Below are 17,521 nucleotides of genomic sequence, written 5' to 3' on the forward strand. Positions count from 1 at the left end.
GAATGTCAAGGGAAGGCGGTTAGACTCTCTCCTGTTGGAGATGGTCATTGCCTGGCACTTTTGTGGCCATCCTGGATGTTGTCCAGGTCTTGCTGCATGCAGGCTTGGACTGCAGGGTTGCGAGTGGAACTGAACACTGTGCAATCATCAGCGAACATCCCCATTTCTGACCTTATGATGGAGGGAAGGTCATGGATGAAGCAGCTGAAGATGGTTGGGCCTAGGACGCTGCCCTGAGGAACTCCTGCAGCGATGTCCTGGGGCTGAGATGATTGGCCTCCAACAACCACTACCATCTTCCTTTGTGCTCGGTATGACTCCAGCCACTGGAGAGTTTTCCCTCTGATTCGCATTGACTTCAATTTTACTAGGGCTCCTTGGTGCCACACTCGGTCAAATGCTGCCTTGATGTCAAGGGCAGTCACTCTCACCTCACCTCTGGAATTCAGCTCTTTTGTCCATGTTTGGACCAAGGCTGTAATGAGGTCTGGAGCCGAGTGGTCCTGGCGGAACCCAAACTGAGCATCGGTGAGCAGGTTATTGGTGAGTAAATGCCGCTTGATAGCACTGTCGACAACACCTTCCATCACTTTGCTGATGATTGAGAGTAGACTGATGGGGCGGTAATTGGCCGGATTGGATTTGTCCTGCTTTTTGTGGACAGGACATACCTGGGCAATTTTCCACATTGTTGAGTAGATGCCAGTGTTGTAGCTGTACTGGAACAGCTTGGCTAGAGGCGCAGCTAGTTCTGGAGCACAAGTCTTCAGCACTACAGCCGGGATGTTGTCGGGGCCCATAGCCTTTGCTGTATCCAGTGCACTCAGCCTTTTCTTGATATCACGTGGAGTGAATCGAATTGGCTGAAGACTGGCTTCCGTGATGGTGGGGATATCGGGAGGAGGCTGAGATGGATCATCCACTCGGCACTTCTGGCTGAAGGTGGTTGCAAACGCTTCAGCCTTGTCTTTTGCACTCACGTGCTGGACTCCGCCATCATTGAGAATGGGGATGTTTGCAGAGCCTCCTCCTTCCGTTAGTTGTTTATTTGTCCACCACCATTCATGACTGGATGTGGCAGGACTGCAGAGCTTTGATCTGATCCGTTGGTTGTGGAATCGCTGAGCTCTGTCTATGGCATGTTGCTTCCGCTGTTTAGCATGTATGTAGTCCTGAGTTGTAGCTTCACCAGGTTGGCACCTCATTTTTAGGTACGCCTGGTGCTGCTCCTGGCATGCTCTTCTACACTCCTCATTGAACCAGGGTTGATCCCCTGGCTTGTTGGTAATGGTAGAGTGAGGAATATGCCGGGCCATGAGGTTACAGATTGTGCTGAAATACAATTCTGCTGCTGCTGTTGGCCCACAGTGCCTCATGGATGCCCAGTTTTGAGCAGCTAGATCTATTCTGAATCTATCCCATTTAGCACGGTGGTAGTGCCACACAACACATTGGATGGTGTCCTCAGTGCGAAGACGGGACTTCATCTCCACGAGGACTGTACGGTGGTCACTCCTTCCAACACTGTCATGGACAGATGCATTTGCGACAGGTAGATTGGTGAGGACGAGGTCAAGTAAGTTTTTCCCTCGTGTTGGTTCGCTCACCACCTGCCGCAGGCCCAGTCTGGCAGCTATGTCCTTCAGGACTCGGCCAGCTCGGTCAGTAGTGGTGCTACCGAGCCACTCTTGGTGATGGACATTGAAGTCCCCCACCCAGAGTACATTCTGTGCCCTTGCTACCCTCAGTGCTTCCTCCAAGTGGTGTTCAACATGGAGGAGGGCTGATTCATCAGCTGAGGGAGGACGGTAGGTGGTAATCAGCAGGAGGTTTCCTTGCCCATGTTTGACCTGATGCCAAGAGATTTCATGTGGTCTGTAGTCAATGTTGAGGACTCCCTGGGCTACTCCCTCCTGACTGTATATCACTGTACCGCCACCTCTGGTGGGTCTGTCCTGCCGGTGGGACAGGACATACCCAGGGATGGTGATGGAAGAGTCTGGGACGTTGGCTGAAAGGTATGATTCTGTGAGTATGGCTATGTCAGGCTGTTGCTTTACTAGCCTGTGGGACAGCTCTGCCAATTTTAGCACAAGTCCCCAGATGTTAGTAAGGAGGACCTTGCAGGGTCGAATGGGCTTGGTGTTTTGCCGTTGTCGTGTCCGGTGCCTTGTGGTCCGATGCCGGGTGGTCCGGGAGTGTTTGATGGGACAGTGTAGAGGGAGCTTTACTCTGTATCTAACACGTGCTGTACCTGCCCCGGGAGTGTTTGATGGGACAGTGTAGAGGGAGCTTTACTCTGTATCTAACCCTGTACCTGCCCTGGGAGTGTTTGATGGGACAGTGTAGAGGGAGCTTTACTCTGTATCTAACTCTGTACCTGCCCTGGGAGTGTTTGATGGGACAGTGTTGAGGGAGCTTTACTCTGTATCTAACCCTGTCCCTGCCCTGGGAGTGTTTGACGGGACAGTGTGGAGGGAGCTTTACTCTGTGTCTTAGCCATTGACCAGTGCGAATTCTCCTTCCCTGAATAAATATAATTGTCGTTTCCTCACGGCCGGTGATATTTCCTCAGACCCCATCGACGATGTGAGGATCTCCGTGTCTCCGCGGGACGTGAAAGAAGGGGATCCCTCGGCCATTTTGAGGTGCGCGGTAGCGAGGGGGACGTGGGTCAGCGTGGACTGGAGCAGAGACGGGACGAGTGTAACGGACAGCAGTCGCTACAACGTAACCCGCGACACGTTGGAGATAGCGGGGGTGACCAGGAACGATTCCGGCCTCTACACCTGCACAGCTCGAAACCCTCTGGGGTCCTCCAATGCCAGCTATCTGCTGACCGTATACTGTGAGTTCCACCTCTCGCCGTCTCCTGCCAGTTATAATGAGGCCATGGCCCTTCAGGCAGTGACTCACCGTTGTTATGTCGGCAAATGTGGCATTTAGTGTCAGCACTGACCCACAACCAGTAAAGAGATGAGTGACCAAAGTTAACATGCAGGTACAGCAAGCAATTAGGAAAGCAAATGGCGTGTTAACCTTTATTGCAAGGGAGTTGGAGTACAAGAGTGAGGAAGTCTTGTTACAATTGTACAGGGTTTTGGTGAGACCTCACCTGGAGTACTGTGTACAGTTTTGGTCTCCTGATCTAAGGAAGGATATACTTGCCTTAGAGGCGGTGCAATGAAGATTCACGAGATTAATTCCTGGGATGAGAGGGTTGTCCTATGAGGAGAGATTGAGTAGAATGGGCCGATACTCTCTGGAGTTTAGAAGAATGAGAGGTGATCTCACTGAAACTATAAGATTCTGAGAGGGCTTGACAGGGTAGATGCTGAGAGGCTGTTTCCCCTGGCTGGAGAGTCTAGAACTAGTGTTCAAGCTCCCACTCCAGAGACTTGATCCCCATAATCCCAGGCCGACACTCCCCAGTGCCCGTACTGAGGGAGTGCTGCACTGTCGGAGGTGCCGTCTTTCAGATGAGACGTTAAACCGAGGCCCCGCCTGCCCTCTCGGGTGGACGTAAAATATCCCACGGCCACTATTGGAAGAAGAGCAGGGGGGAGTTCTCCCCGGTGTCCTGGGGCCAATATTTATCCCTCAACCAACATCACCTCCCCTGAACGGCCGAACTCTAATTATAAGGTTATGCCCCCTTGTTCTGGACTCCCCCCACCAGAGGAAATAGTTTCTCTCTATCTATCGTTGAATCATCTTAAACCCCTCGATTAGATCACCCCTTAATCTTCTACACTCGAGGGAATATAAGCCTAGGGAGGTGAGATCTATTGGAGATTCCCCAACTCCATACCGTCATCTCCGAACGAGAACATCCAACTGGGCAAAGGCCAAGAATGGAACCAGGGCCCATCCTGGATTGAGAAGGTCATTTTCAAGCGGGCAGCTGTCTGACCCCCGATCCCAAGGGGCAGTGGGGGGTTAGTTTTACAAAGACCTTGAACGCGCTCCGCCATTTTTGCTCAAGTGCTTACCTGACCGCCGCCCTCTGACACGAACTTCCCCCTCCTCCTCCCTCCAGACGGGCCAAGCGAGCAGCAAGTCACGGTCAACGGGATGGACGGCGCGAGGCCGCGGGACGTGACGAGCGGGAGCGCGGTGAAACTGGAGTGCTGCGCCCAGTCGGTCCCGGTCAGCTACCTCTGGACCTTCGGGCACAAGTTCTGGGACGACCAGACACTGGAGCTGAGCAATGTGACCCGGGCTCAGCAGGGCCCCTACAAGTGCAGCGTCTTCAACGAGAGAACAGGCCGGACGGTCAGCCGCCTGCTCTGGCTCAATGTGTACGGTGAGTGCCTTCACGGGTCAAGCTTCAAAGGGGGACGACGGACGTCTGGCCTGTAAGTGGTTGGCCGCAGACCTGGTGTCCATCTGTCTAATTCATTTCCACCAATGGAGGTTTCTCCACTTGGCCTGGGCGGGATTATCCTCGGGAGATAAATCATCGTCCAACACTCACACAATTCAACATTCTTCATCCTCCCTGTCCTGGGAGTGTTTGATGGGACAGTGTAGAGGGAGCTTTACTCTGTATCTAACCCTGTACCTGCCCTGGGACTGTTTGATGGGACAGTGTAGAGGGAGCTTTACTCTGTATCTAACCCTGTACCTGCCCTGGGAGTGTTTGATGGGACAGTGTAGAGGGAGCTTTACTCTGTATCTAACCCTGTACCTGCCCTGGGAGTGTTTGATGGGACAGTGTAGAGGGAGCTTTACTCTGTATCTAACCCGTGCTGTATCTGCCCTGGCAGTGTTTGATGGGACAGTGTAGAGGGAGCTTTACTCTGTATCTAACCCTGTACCTGCCCTGGGAGTGTTTGATGGGACAGTGTAGAGGGAGCTTTACTCTGTATCTTAGCCATTGACCAGTGCGAATTCTCCTTCCCTGAATAAATATAATTGTCGTTTCCTCACGGCCGGTGATATTTCCTCAGACCCCATCGACGATGTGAGGATCTCCGTGTCTCCGCGGGACGTGAAAGAAGGGGACCCCTCGGCCATCTTGAGATGCGCGGTAGCGAGGGGGACGTGGGTCAGCGTGGACTGGAGCAGAGACGGGACGAGTGTAACGGACAGCGGTCACCACAACGTAACCCGCGACACGTTGGAGATAGCGGGGGTGACCAGGAACGATTCCGGCCTCTACACCTGCACAGCCCGAAACCCTCTGGGGTCCTCCAATGCCAGCTATCTGCTGACCGTATACTGTGAGTTCCACCTCTCACCGTCTCCTGCGATACATTCTTAACTTAACTTTATCTCCACATCGCAAGGGGTGAACCATCACTCGATTAAATTCCCCATCAAGTACCGGTCGCCATTGGTCCCACTACGTTCAGCTGTCGAGACTTAAACCGCAGGGGACTGTACTTAGACCCGTGCTGGATCAGAAGTAGGAACAGGAGGAGGCCATTCAGCCCCCTCGGGCCTGTTACCATAGGAACAGGAGTAGGCCCATTCAGCCCCCTCGGGCCTGTTACCACAGGAACAGGAGGAGGCCCATTCAGCCCCCTCGGGCCTGTTATCATAGGAACAGGAGTAGGCCCATTCAGCCCCATCGGGCCTGTGACCATAGGAACAGAAGGAGGCCATTCAGCCCATCGAGCCTGTTCCGCCATTCAATTAGATCATGGCTGACCTGCACCTCAACCCTATTTACCCAGCTTTGCTCCATGTCCTTCGATACCCTTACCCAAAAAAAATCCTTCGATCTCAGTGTTGAAAACTCCAATACAACCCCAGTATCCGCAGCCATTTTGGGGGAGAGATTTCCAAATTTCATTTCCCCTTTGTGAGAAGAAATACTTCCTGACATGACCACCAGAGGAAATAGTTTCTCTCTATCTACCCTATCGATTCCCTTTAACATTTTAAACACCTCGATGGATCACCCCTCAATCTTCTAAACTCAAGGGAATACAAGCCATGAGGGATATGGTGAAAAGGTGGGTAGTTGGGATTGAGGGGTATGGGCAGAAGGTGGGTAGGTGGGATTGAGGGAGATGGGCAGAAGGTGGGTAGGTGGGATTGAGGGATATGGGGAAAAGGTGGGTCGGTGGGATTGAGGGATATGGGGAGAAGGTGGGTAGGTGGGATTGAGGGATATGGGGAAAAGGTGGGTCGGTGGGATTGAGGGATATGGGGAGAAGGTGGGTAGGTGGGATTGAGGGATATGGGGAAAAGGTGGGTCGGTGGGATTGAGGGATATGGGGAAAAGGTGGGTCGGTGGGATTGAGGGATATGGGGAAAAGGTGGGTCGGTGGGATTGAGGGATATGGGGAGAAGGTGGGTAGGTGGTATTGAAGGATATGGGGAGAAGGTGGGTTGATGGGATTGAGGGATATGGAGAAAAGGTGGGTCGGTGGGATTGAGGGATATGGGGAAAAGGTGGGTCGGTGGGATTGAGGGATATGGGGAAAAGGTGGGTCGGTGGGATTGAGGGATATTGGGAGAAGGTGGGTAGGTGGGATTGAGGGATATTGGGAGAAGGTGGGTCGGTGGGATTGAGGGATATGGGGAAAAGGTGGGTCGGTGGGATTGAGGGATATTAGGAGAAGGTGGGTAGGTGGGATTGAAGGATATGGGGAGAAGGTGGGTTGATGGGATTGAGGGATATGGAGAAAAGGTGGGTAGGTGGTATTGAGGGAGATGGGGAGAAGGTGGCTCGGTGGGATTGAGGGAGATGGGGAGAAGGTGGGTAGGTGGGATTGAGGGATATGGGGAGAAGGTGGGTAGGTGGGATTGAGGGAGATGGGCAGAAGGTGGGTAGGTGGGATTGAGGGATCTGGGGAGAAGGTGGGTTGATGGGATTGAGGGATATGGAGAAAAGCTGGGTAGGTGGGATTGAGGGATATGGGGAGAAGGTGGGTAGGTGGGATTGAGGGATATGGGGAGAAGGTGGGTAGGTGGGATTGAGAGATATGGGGAGAAGGTGGGTAGGTGGGATTGAGGGATATGGGGAGAAGGTGGCTCGGTGGGATTGAGGGATATGGGGAGAAGGTGGGTAGGTGGGATTGAGAGATATGGGCAGAAGGTGGGATTGATTCATCAGACGGAATGGGCTTGTCCTCCTTGTTCCTGTCCCTAGAACCCCTCTGCATCATCGACCTCTCTGATGAGACTCAATTCTCTGCTGTAATTTTGTCCCCCCTGCTCAGACGGCCCGGAGAATGCTGGGATCGGGTTCTTCTCCGACGCTAATCCCAATCCCGGGGATCACGTGGTGGTGAACAGCAGCGTGAATCTAACCTGTGTTTCCAGCTCGGAGCCTCCCGCCCACTACCACTGGACCAGCCAGGGGGGCGGAGAGAAGGGGAATCCGATCTTCGTTGGGTCGACTTTACCCCTCACTCATGTCCAGGTCAACCAGAGCGGCCTCTACACCTGCACCGCCTGCAACAACAAGACCGGCAAATGCCTCAATCTCAGCGTTCCTGTCACTGTCTACGGTGAGTGAGGACTTTTATCCTTTGTAGTTATTTCCAGAGTCTTCGATGGCAACTCTTTCACAAACAGCATAAACTTGCATTTATATAGCGCCTTTAACGTAGTAAAAACGTCCCAAGGCGCTTCACAGGAGCGTAGATCAGACAAAATTTGACACCGAGCCACATAAGGAAATATTAGGACAGGGAGATTTTAAGGAGCGTCTCAAAAGAGGAGGAAGAGAGGTGGAGAGGTTTAGGGAGGGAATTCCAGAGCTTAGGGCCCAGGCAGCTGAAGGCACGGCTGCCAATGGTGGAGCGATGGAAATCGGGGGGATGGACAAGAGGCCGGAATTGGAGGAGCGCAGAGATCTCGGAAGGTTGTAGGGTCTGGAGGAGGTTACAGAGATAGGGAGGGGTGAGGAGGCCATGGAGGGATTTGAACACAAGGATGAGAATTTTAAATTCAAGGCATTGCTGGACCGGGAGCCGATGTCGGTCAGCGAGCACAGAGGGTGATGGGTGAACGGGACTTGGTGCGAGTTTGCGGATGGTGGGAGGCCAGGCAAGGGAGCATTGGAATCAACTTAATTTTAAAATTCTCATCCTTGTGTTCAAATCCCTCCATGGCCTCGCTCCTCCCTATCTCTGTAACCTCCACCAGCCCCGACAACCCTCCGAGATCTCTGCGCTCCTCCAATTCTGGCCTCTTGCACATCCCCCGATTTCCATCGCTCCACCATTGGCGGCCGTGCCTTCAGCTGCCTGGGCCCTAAGCTCTGGAATTCCCTCCCTAAACCTCTCCGCCTCTCTCTCCTCCTTTAAGACGCTCCTTAAAACCTCCCTCTTTGGCCAAGCTTTTGGTCACCTGTCCTAATATCTCCTTATGTGGCTCGGTGTAAATTTCTGTCTGATTTTAGCTCCTGTGAAATGTCTTAATGTCCAAGCCAAACTTAGTGGGAGGATAGAAGATTGGGAAGTCTTCAAAAGACAGCAAAAAGTAACGAAAGGATTGATTAAGAAAGGGAAGATAGATTATGAAAATAAATTAGCAAAAAATATAAAAACAGATAGCAAGAGTTTCTACAGTTATATAAAAAGAAAAAGGGTGGCTAAGGCAAACGTAGGTCCCTTAGAGGATGAGACCGGGAAATTAATGGTGGGAAACATGGAGATGGCAAAAATGCTGAACAAATATTTTGTTTCAGTCTTTACAGTAGAGGACACTAAGAATATCCCAACACTGGACAAACAGGGGGCTCTAGGGGGGGGAGGAGCTAAATACGATTAAAATCACTAAGGAATTGGTACTCAGTAAATTAATGGGACTCAAGGCGGATAAATCCCCTGGACCTGATGGCTTACATCCTAGGGTCTTGAGGGCAGTGGCAGTAGGGATTGTGGATGCTTTGGTAATAATTTTCCAAAATTCTCTGGACTCGGCAAAGGTCCCGGCAGATTGGAAAACTGCTAATGTAACACCCTTATTTAAAAAGGGTAGTAGGCAGAAGGCTGGAAATTATAGACCAGTTAGCCTAACATCTGTGGTGGGTAAAATTTTGGAGTCTATTATTAAGGAGACAGTAGCAGAACATTTGGATAAACATAATTTAATAGGACAAAGTCAGCATGGCTTTACGAAGGGGAAGTCATGTCTGACAAATTTGCTTGAGTTCTTTGAGGATATAACGTACAGGGTGGATAAAGGGGAACCAGTGGATGTAGTGTATTTAGACTTCCAGAAGGCATTCGACAAGGTGCCACATAAAAGATTATTGCTCAAGATAAAGAATCACTGGATTGGGAGTAATATTCTGGCATGGGTGGAGGATTGGTTATCGAACAGGAAGCAGAGAGTTGGGATAAATGGTACATTCTCGGACTGGCAACCAGTAGCCAGTGGTGTTCCACAGCGGTCGGTGCTGGGTCCCCAACTCTTTACAATCTATATTAACGATTTGGAGGAGGGGACCGAGTGTAACATATCAAAGTTTGCAGATGATACAAAGATGGGAGGGAAAGTAGAGAGTGAGGAGGACATAAAAAACCTACAAGGGGATATAGACAGGCTGGGTGAGTGGGCGGAGATTTGGCAGATGCAATACAATATTGGAAAATGTGAGGTTATGCACTTTGGCAGGAAAAATCAGAGAGCAAGTTATTATCTTAATGGCGAGAAACTGGAAAGTACTGCAGTACAAAGGGACCTGGGGGTCCGAGTGCAAGAAAATCAAAAAGTTAGTATGCAGGTGCAGCAGGTGATCAAGAAGGCCAACGGAATGTTGGCTTTTATTGCTCGGGGGATAGAATATAAAAACAGGGAGGTATTGCTGCAGTTATATAAGGTATTGGTGAGACAGCACCTGGAATACTGCATACAGTTTTGGTGTCCATACTTAAGGAAAGACGTACTTGCTCTCGAGGCAGTACAAAGAAGGTTCACTCGGTTAATCCCGGGGATGAGGGGGTGGACATATGAGGAGAGGTTGAGTAGATTGGGACTCTACTCATTGGAGTTCAGAAGAATGAGAGGCGATCTTATTGAAACATATAAGATTGTGAAGGGGCTTGATCGGGTGGATGCGGTAAGGATGTTCCCAAGGATGGGTGAAACTAGAACTAGGGGGCATAATCTTAGAATAAGGGGCTGCTCTTTCAAAACTGAGATGAGGAGAAACTTCTTCACTCAGAGGGTAGTAGGTCTGTGGAATTTGCTGCCCCAGGAAGCTATGGAAGCTACATCATTAAATAAATTTAAAACAGAAATAGAGAGTTTCCTCGAAGTAAAGGGAATTAGGGGTTACGGGGAGCGGGCAGGAAATTGGACATGAATTTAGATTTGAGGTTAGGATCAGATCAGCCATGATCTTATTGAATGGCGGAGCAGGCTCGAGGGGCCGATTGGCCTCCTCCTGCTCCTATTTCTTATGTTCTTATGCCTTGGGACATTTTGCTACATTAAAGGTGCAGGTTGTCGCCGTCCAAAATCCTTAATTTCCTCACGGCCGATGATATTTCCTCAGACCCCATCGACGATGTGAGGATCTCCGTGTCTCCGCGGGACGTGAAAGAAGGGGACCCCTCGGCTATTTTGAGGTGCGCGGTAGCGAGGGGGACGTGGGTCAGCGTGGACTGGAGCAGAGACGGGACGAGTGTAACGGACAGCGGTCGCTACAACGTAACCCGCGACACGTTGGAGATAGCGGGGGTGACCAGGAACGATTCCGGCCTCTACACCTGCACAGCCCGAAACCCTCTGGGGTCCTCCAATGCCAGCTATCTGCTGACCGTATACTGTGAGTTCCACCTCTCGCCGTCTCCTGCCAGTTATAATGAGGCCATGGCCCTTCAGGCAGTGATTCACCGTTGTTGTGTCGGCAAATGTGGCATTTAGTGTCAGCACTGACCCACAACCAGTAAGGAGATGAGTGACCAAAGTTAACATGCAGGTACAGCAAGCAATTCGGAAAGCAAATGGCGTGTTAACCTTTATTGCAAAGGGGTCGGAGTACAAGAGTAAGGAAGTCTTGCTACAAGTGCGCAGGGTTTTGGTATGTAGACCGTAGGTCACCGGTTACGGTTACTGGCTTCGTACAAAGAGGAGAAGAGTCAATTCTCTCTTAACTCTCAATTCACTTTATTCACGCCGTTACATCATATATGTCTGGTTAGATATAGACATGCAGTTTGCACCAGGTTATACAGTTTTATACCCAAACTAGGATCTAAACACACACCCACTAGGTTTCTCTGACACTCCCTGAGTGGTCACAGAATATAAAGGATAATACCCGAAAAGCAGAGCTGAAGCTGGCCAGGCGTTCCGTTCTCTCTCTCTCTCTCTCGACGTCGTCTCTACGTCCCTGATGTAGGGTCTTCCACTTCCGCGATGGTTGGTCTCCGGAGTCTTCGCTCTGGCTCCACGCCCCAGATCCTTCATTCTTATTCCGAATCTTATCTCTTCAAGCTGTGCTGTCTCTCTCTCCCTTTGGTTTAGGCTTGCTCGCCTTAGCCTGTGTCTTCTCCTCATTGGCTCTGACCCAAGGACTTAGGTAGCATTACCTCATTACTCCTTTTCTTAATAAGGACTTGTGTCTTATCACATCTCCTTTGTCTTTCACAAAACTTAGCTAATTCAAACCGGTTCCAGCCAGCTCAGGCCAGCGGCTGAACTCAGGTTACTTCAGTTCAAAAGTTGTTCTTGCCTGTGCTGCGTACAGTTTAGGTCTCATTAGCTTAGAGGCGGTTCAACGAAGGTTCACTAGATTGATTCCTGGGATGAGAGGGTTGTCCTATGAGGAGAGATTGAGTAGAATGGGCCTGTACTCTCTGGAGTTTAGAAGAATGAGAGATAATCTCATTGAAACATGTAAGATCATGAGGGGGCTTAACAGGGTAGATGCTGAGAGGCTGTTTCCCCTGGCTGGAGAGTCTAGGACTAGGGGGCATAGTCTCAGGATAAGGGGTCGGCCATTTGGGACTGAGATGAGGAGGAATTTCTTCACTCAGAGGGTTGTGAATCTTTGGAATTCTCTACCCCAGAGGGCTGTGGATGCTCAGTCATTGAGTATATTCAAGGCTGAGATCGATAGATTTTTGGTCTCGAAGGGAATCAATGGATATGGGGATTGGGCGGGAAAGTGGAGTTGAGGTCGAAGATCAGCCATGATCTGATTGAATGGCCCAACAGGCTTGAGGGGCCGAATGGCCTACTCCTGCTCTTATTTCTTATGACCAGCTATTGGTGGTGTTGGTTGAGGGATGGTTCTGCCCTGTCCCATCAGGGAAGGTTGCTGTTTTCATATCTTTGCACACTTGCCTCGAGGAATAGTGGAAAGATTCGTGGGCTGATGAACAAGGACCGAGAGTAGGCACATTGTCGCAATTACATTCACCAGAATGTGTCGGCCGAGGCTCAGTGGGTCTCTCTCTCTCTCTCTCACCTCTGAGTCAGAAGGTCGGGTGTTCGAGCCCCCACTCCAGAGACTTGATCCCCATAATCCCAGGCCGACAGTCCCAGTGCCCAGTACTGAGGGAGTGCTGCACTGTCGGAGGTGCCGTCTTTCGGATGAGACATTAAACCGAGCCCCCTCGTCTGCCCCTCTCAGGTGGGTCCTAAAAGATCCCACGGCCACTATTTCAAAGAAGAGTGGGGGGAGTTCTCCCCGGTGTCCTGGGGCCAATATTTATCCCTCAACCAACATCACTGAAAAACGGATGATCTGGTCATTTATCACATTGCTGTTTGTGGGATCTTGCTGTGCGCAAATTGTCTGCCGCGTTTCTTACATTACAACAGTGACCACACTTCAAAAGTAATTCATTGTCTGTAAAACGGTTTGGGACATCCTGAGGTCCTGAAAGGTTCTATGTAAATGCATTTCTTTCTTTCGCAGACGGCCCGGAGAATGCTGGGATCGGGTTCTCCTCCGACGCTAATCCCAATCCCGGGAATTACGTGGTGGTGAACAGCAGTGTGAATCTAACCTGTGTTTCCAGCTCGGAGCCTCCCGCCCACTACCACTGGACCAGCCAGGGGGGCGGAGAGAAGGGGAATCCGATCTTCGTTGGGTCGACTTTACCCCTCACCCATGTCCAGGTCAACCAGAGCGGCCTCTACACCTGCACCGCCTGCAACAACAAGACCGGCAAATGCCTCAACCTCAGCGTTCCTGTCACTGTCTACGGTGAGTGTGGACTCCGTCCCTCCTGAGATTGTGCGAGGCTCAAATCCATAACAATATCAACTGAATCAAAGGGAAGGATTGCGATGGACCGAACCCCTTCCCGTTCACTCCCGTTGTACAGAATCCCAATGGATCAACCCCCTTCCCGTTCACTCCCATTGTATAGAATCCCAATGGACCAAACCCCTTCCCATTCACTCCCATCATACAGAATCCCAATGGACCAAACCCCTTCCCATTCACTCCCATCATACAGAATCTCAATGGACCAAACCCCTTCCCATTCACTCCCATCATACAGAATCTCAATGGACCAAACCCCTTCCCATTCACTCCGATTGTACAGAATCCCAATGGATCAACCCCCTTCCCGTTCACTCCCATTGTATAGAATCCCAATGGACCAAACCCCTTCCCATTCACTCCCATCATACAGAATCTCAATGGACCAAACCTCTTCCCATTCACTCCCATTATACAGAATCCCAATGGACCAAACCCCTTCCCATTCACTCCCATCATACAGAATCTCAATGGACCAAACCTCTTCCCATTCACTCCCATTATACAGAATCCCAATGGACCGAACCCCTTCCCATTATGACAATATCCTCTATAAAGCCAATGGAAGGGACAACTTCTGTATCCAATATCCTGGTCTATTCTGACAGATATGCGGCTACTTCTTGCATAACTTTCATATCTCAACAGAATTGCCTCCTGGACGCCCGATTTGTTTGCTGGTCGCCATAGAGAACAACAATGCATTGCAGTTTTCCTGCGCCTGGCCGGGGGGGTTCCCCAACGCACGGATCCAGTGGCTGGGACTCTCACGTAACGTTAGCGGCGACTCGCAGCTGGTTCAGAACGAGACCTCGCCCGCCCGCCTGAGAGGAAGGAACGTGACGTGCGTGGCCAGCCACGCCTTGGGGACCATGTCTTGCACCGCCACCCCACGTAGGTCTCAGGGGACGACGGCTTCAGTCAATGCAGGGCGCGCGAGACGAGGCCTTATCTCACAGCTTCCCTCCCTCGGGAACGAGAGGACGATCGGTTGACGTTGTGTTTTGGGGCAGGGAGACCAAATGCCACGGTTTGTGGACCACCCGCTGCGGTACTGAGCCACGCAGTCCTGGAAGATTCCAGATTCCACCCTCGCATGTGCTGAGGAGGCAGACCAGCAGCACTTATAGGGCTGCTGCAATTAGCCCCGGGTGGTCCCTGGGTTAAACAGGGGCTCCTGAGCACCACTCGGTGACTCTCGCTGCAAAGTGGGTGTGTTGGGTAAGGGGGTAAGAATGGATTCAGTTGTAACGGCCACACCGCCTTCCCCTGCTCCCCCCCCCGCTCCCCCATCCAATTGCCCGCCAACGATGAAATTAACCCATGGACACCCGCATGTCAAGTTATGTTCAACCTGTACAGCACCTTGATTAGACCACACTTGGAGCATTGTACATGGTTCTGGTCTCCATATACCTTGGTTAGACCACACTTGGAGCACTGTGCACAGTTCTGGTCTCCATATACCTTGGTTAGACCACACTTGGAGCACTGTGCACAGTTCTGGTCTCCATATACCTTGGTTAGACCACACTTGGAGCACTGTACACAGTTCTGGTCTCCATATACCTTGGTTAGACCACACTTGGAGCACTGTGCACAGTTCTGGTCTCCATATACCTTGGTTAGACCAAACTTGGAGCACTGTGCACAGTTCTGGTCTCCATACTTGGAGCACTGTGCACAGTTCTGGTCTCCATATACCTTGGTTAGACCACACTTGGAGCACTGTGTACAGATCTGGTCTCCATATTACAAGGCAGTGTGATGGTTGAATTGAAATAGGCGGTGTGACAGGCAGTGTGACGGTTAAGGTGTGACAGGCAGTGTGATGGGTTAAGGTATGACAGGCAGTGTGACGGTTAAGGTGTGACAGGCGGTGTGACAGGCGGTGTGACAGGCGGTGTGACGGTTAAGGTGTGACAGGCAGTGTGATGGGTTAAGGTATGACAGGCAGTGTGACGGTTAAGGTGTGACAGGCGGTGTGACAGGCGGTGTGACAGGCGGTGTGACGGTTAAGGTGTGACAGGCAGTGTGACGGTTACGGTGTGACAGGCAGTGTGACGGATTAAGGTGTGACAGGCGGTGTGACGGTTAAGGTGTGACAGGCGGTGTGACGGGTTAAGGTGTGACAGGCAGTGTGACGTTTACGGTGTGACAGGCAGTGTGACGGTTACGGTGTGACAGGCAGTGTGACGGATTAAGGTGTGACAGGCGGTGTGACGGTTAAGGTGTGACAGGCGGTGTGACGGTTACGGTGTGACAGGCGGTGTGACGGTTAAGGTGTGACAGGCAGTGCGACGGTTAAGGTGTGACAGGCAGTGTGACGGGTTAAGGTGTGACAGGCAGTGTGACGGTTACGGTGTGACAGGCGGTGTGACGGTTAAGGTGTGACAGGCAGTGCGACGGTTAAGGTGTGACAGGCAGTGTGACGGTTAAGGTGTGACAGGCGGTGTGACGGTTACGGTGTGACAGGCGGTGTGACGGTTAAGGTGTGACAGGCAGTGCGACGGTTAAGGTGTGACAGGCAGTGTGACGGTTACGGTGTGACAGGCGGTGTGACGGTTAAGGTGTGACAGGCGGTGTGACGGTTACGGTGTGACAGGCGGTGTGACGGTTGCGGTGTGACAGGCGGTGTGACGGTTAAGGTGTGACAGGCGGTGTGACGGTTACAGGCAGTACACACCTTGTGCGACACGTTTAACATATTACAGACACAAAGCATGAGATTCAGTCTAATCCTTCCATCACTCTGCGCTCTGTGTTCAGACACTGTCCTTAACACTAAACTGAGCACCCATTCCCCCGCTCCTTGATTTCCTTATCCCGCAGTGTCTCCGATCGTCGTCCCATCGCGGCTGGTTGCCGCGGAGACGCAGGGTGGCGCCACGGTGACCTTGAGGTGCAGGGTCACTTCGAACCCATCCCCCATCGTCCGCTGGTACAAGGAGCAGAGGCGGCTAACGAGCGGGAGTAAGTTCGTCATCGCAGCCAGCGGGACCGAGATGACCATCCGGAATTTTACTTTAGGGAGCGACGTCGGGAACTATAGCTGTTCCTGCAGCAACCCTCTGGGAGTCAGCGCTCGCACCCTGGCTCTGACAGGTAGGACCCGACTCTCAGCGAGAGACACAAAAGAACTTGCATTTATAATAGAGCCTTTCACCACCTCAGGACGTCCCAAAGCGATTTACAGCCAATGAAGTACCCTTCTGAAGTGTGGTCACTGTTGTAATGTAGGAAACGCGGCAGACAATTTGCGCACAGCAAGATCCCACAGACAGCAATGAGATAAATGACCAGATATTCTAGCGATGCTGGTTGAGGGATAAATATCGGCCCCAGGACACCGGGGAGAACTCCCCCCTGCTCTTCTTCCAATAGTGGCCGTGGGATCTTTTACGTCCCACCTGAGAGGGGCAGACGGGGCCCTCGGTTTAACGTCTCATCTGAAAGACGGCACCTCCGACAGTGCAGCGCTCCCTCAGTACTGGCACTGGCAGTGTTGGGAGTGAATCGTTCCCCTTTTACCCGCTGTGTACTGTACATGTACAGGAGACACTGAGACACACACGGGCCGTACAGTCCCAGACAGGAGTGAATCGTTCCCCTTTTACCCGCTGTGTACTGTACATGTACAGGAGACACTGAGACACACACGGGCCGTACAGTCCCAGACAGGAGTGAATCGTTCCCCTTTTACCCGCTGTGTACTGTACATGTACAGGAGACACTGAGACACACACGGGGCCGTCCAGTCCCAGACGGGAGTGAATCGTTCCCCTTTTACCCTCTGTCTATTGCACCAGGGATCTTCAGCCCTTTCACTTGGCTGATTCCCTCTTTCTTTTCCGCAGTTCCCGTGATTACGAACGTCTCAGTATCGCGCAGCCCGGACGGATCGGCTGCAAACGTGTCGTGGAAGGTTCCAGAAAGCGGCGTCGTAACCTCCTTCTGGGCACAGGCCTGGCGGGGAGCCGCGGGTAACATGGGTGCCTGTCCATCGGGCCGCAGTTGGCGGACAGTGGGCGAGGCCCCGGCGGAGGAGCGGTGGGTCAGGGTGCCCGTGGAGCTGGGCAGAAGCTACTGCTTCCGGGTGGTGCCAGTGACGGGGATATTCGCGGGATCGCCCTCCCCGCCCTGCATCTCGCCCTCCGTCGCCAACCGTAAGTCACAGTGAGTCGGCCCGTGCTGGGTGTGGTGTGTGCTGAAGTCTGGGTTTGTGCAATACCACAGGATCTCGATAAGGACAGTGAATCCCCAAACAAGGAGAGAACTACCGGCCTCTCTCTCTCTCTCTCTCCGTCTCTCTCTCTCTCTCCGTCTTTC

At 51.9% G+C, this 17,521-nt stretch overlaps 1 protein-coding gene across 1 annotated transcript in view; it reads left to right on the forward strand.

The window, feature by feature from the left end:
- The window catches only part of LOC137306149 (hemicentin-1-like), a 49,619-nt gene that overhangs the window by 16,613 nt on the left and 15,485 nt on the right, over positions 1–17,521 (forward strand). Inside the window, exons 7-15 of the mRNA XM_067975207.1 lie at positions 2,576–2,848; positions 4,040–4,306; positions 4,953–5,225; positions 7,176–7,466; positions 10,466–10,738; positions 12,839–13,129; positions 13,841–14,086; positions 16,025–16,297; positions 17,050–17,358. Coding sequence (XP_067831308.1) covers positions 2,576–2,848; positions 4,040–4,306; positions 4,953–5,225; positions 7,176–7,466; positions 10,466–10,738; positions 12,839–13,129; positions 13,841–14,086; positions 16,025–16,297; positions 17,050–17,358 — 2,496 coding nt within the window. The remainder of the gene's footprint in view (positions 1–2,575; positions 2,849–4,039; positions 4,307–4,952; positions 5,226–7,175; positions 7,467–10,465; positions 10,739–12,838; positions 13,130–13,840; positions 14,087–16,024; positions 16,298–17,049; positions 17,359–17,521) is intronic.

Source organism: Heptranchias perlo, chromosome 42 (assembly GCF_035084215.1).
Source record: "Heptranchias perlo isolate sHepPer1 chromosome 42, sHepPer1.hap1, whole genome shotgun sequence".
Taxonomy (NCBI): domain Eukaryota; kingdom Metazoa; phylum Chordata; class Chondrichthyes; order Hexanchiformes; family Hexanchidae; genus Heptranchias; species Heptranchias perlo.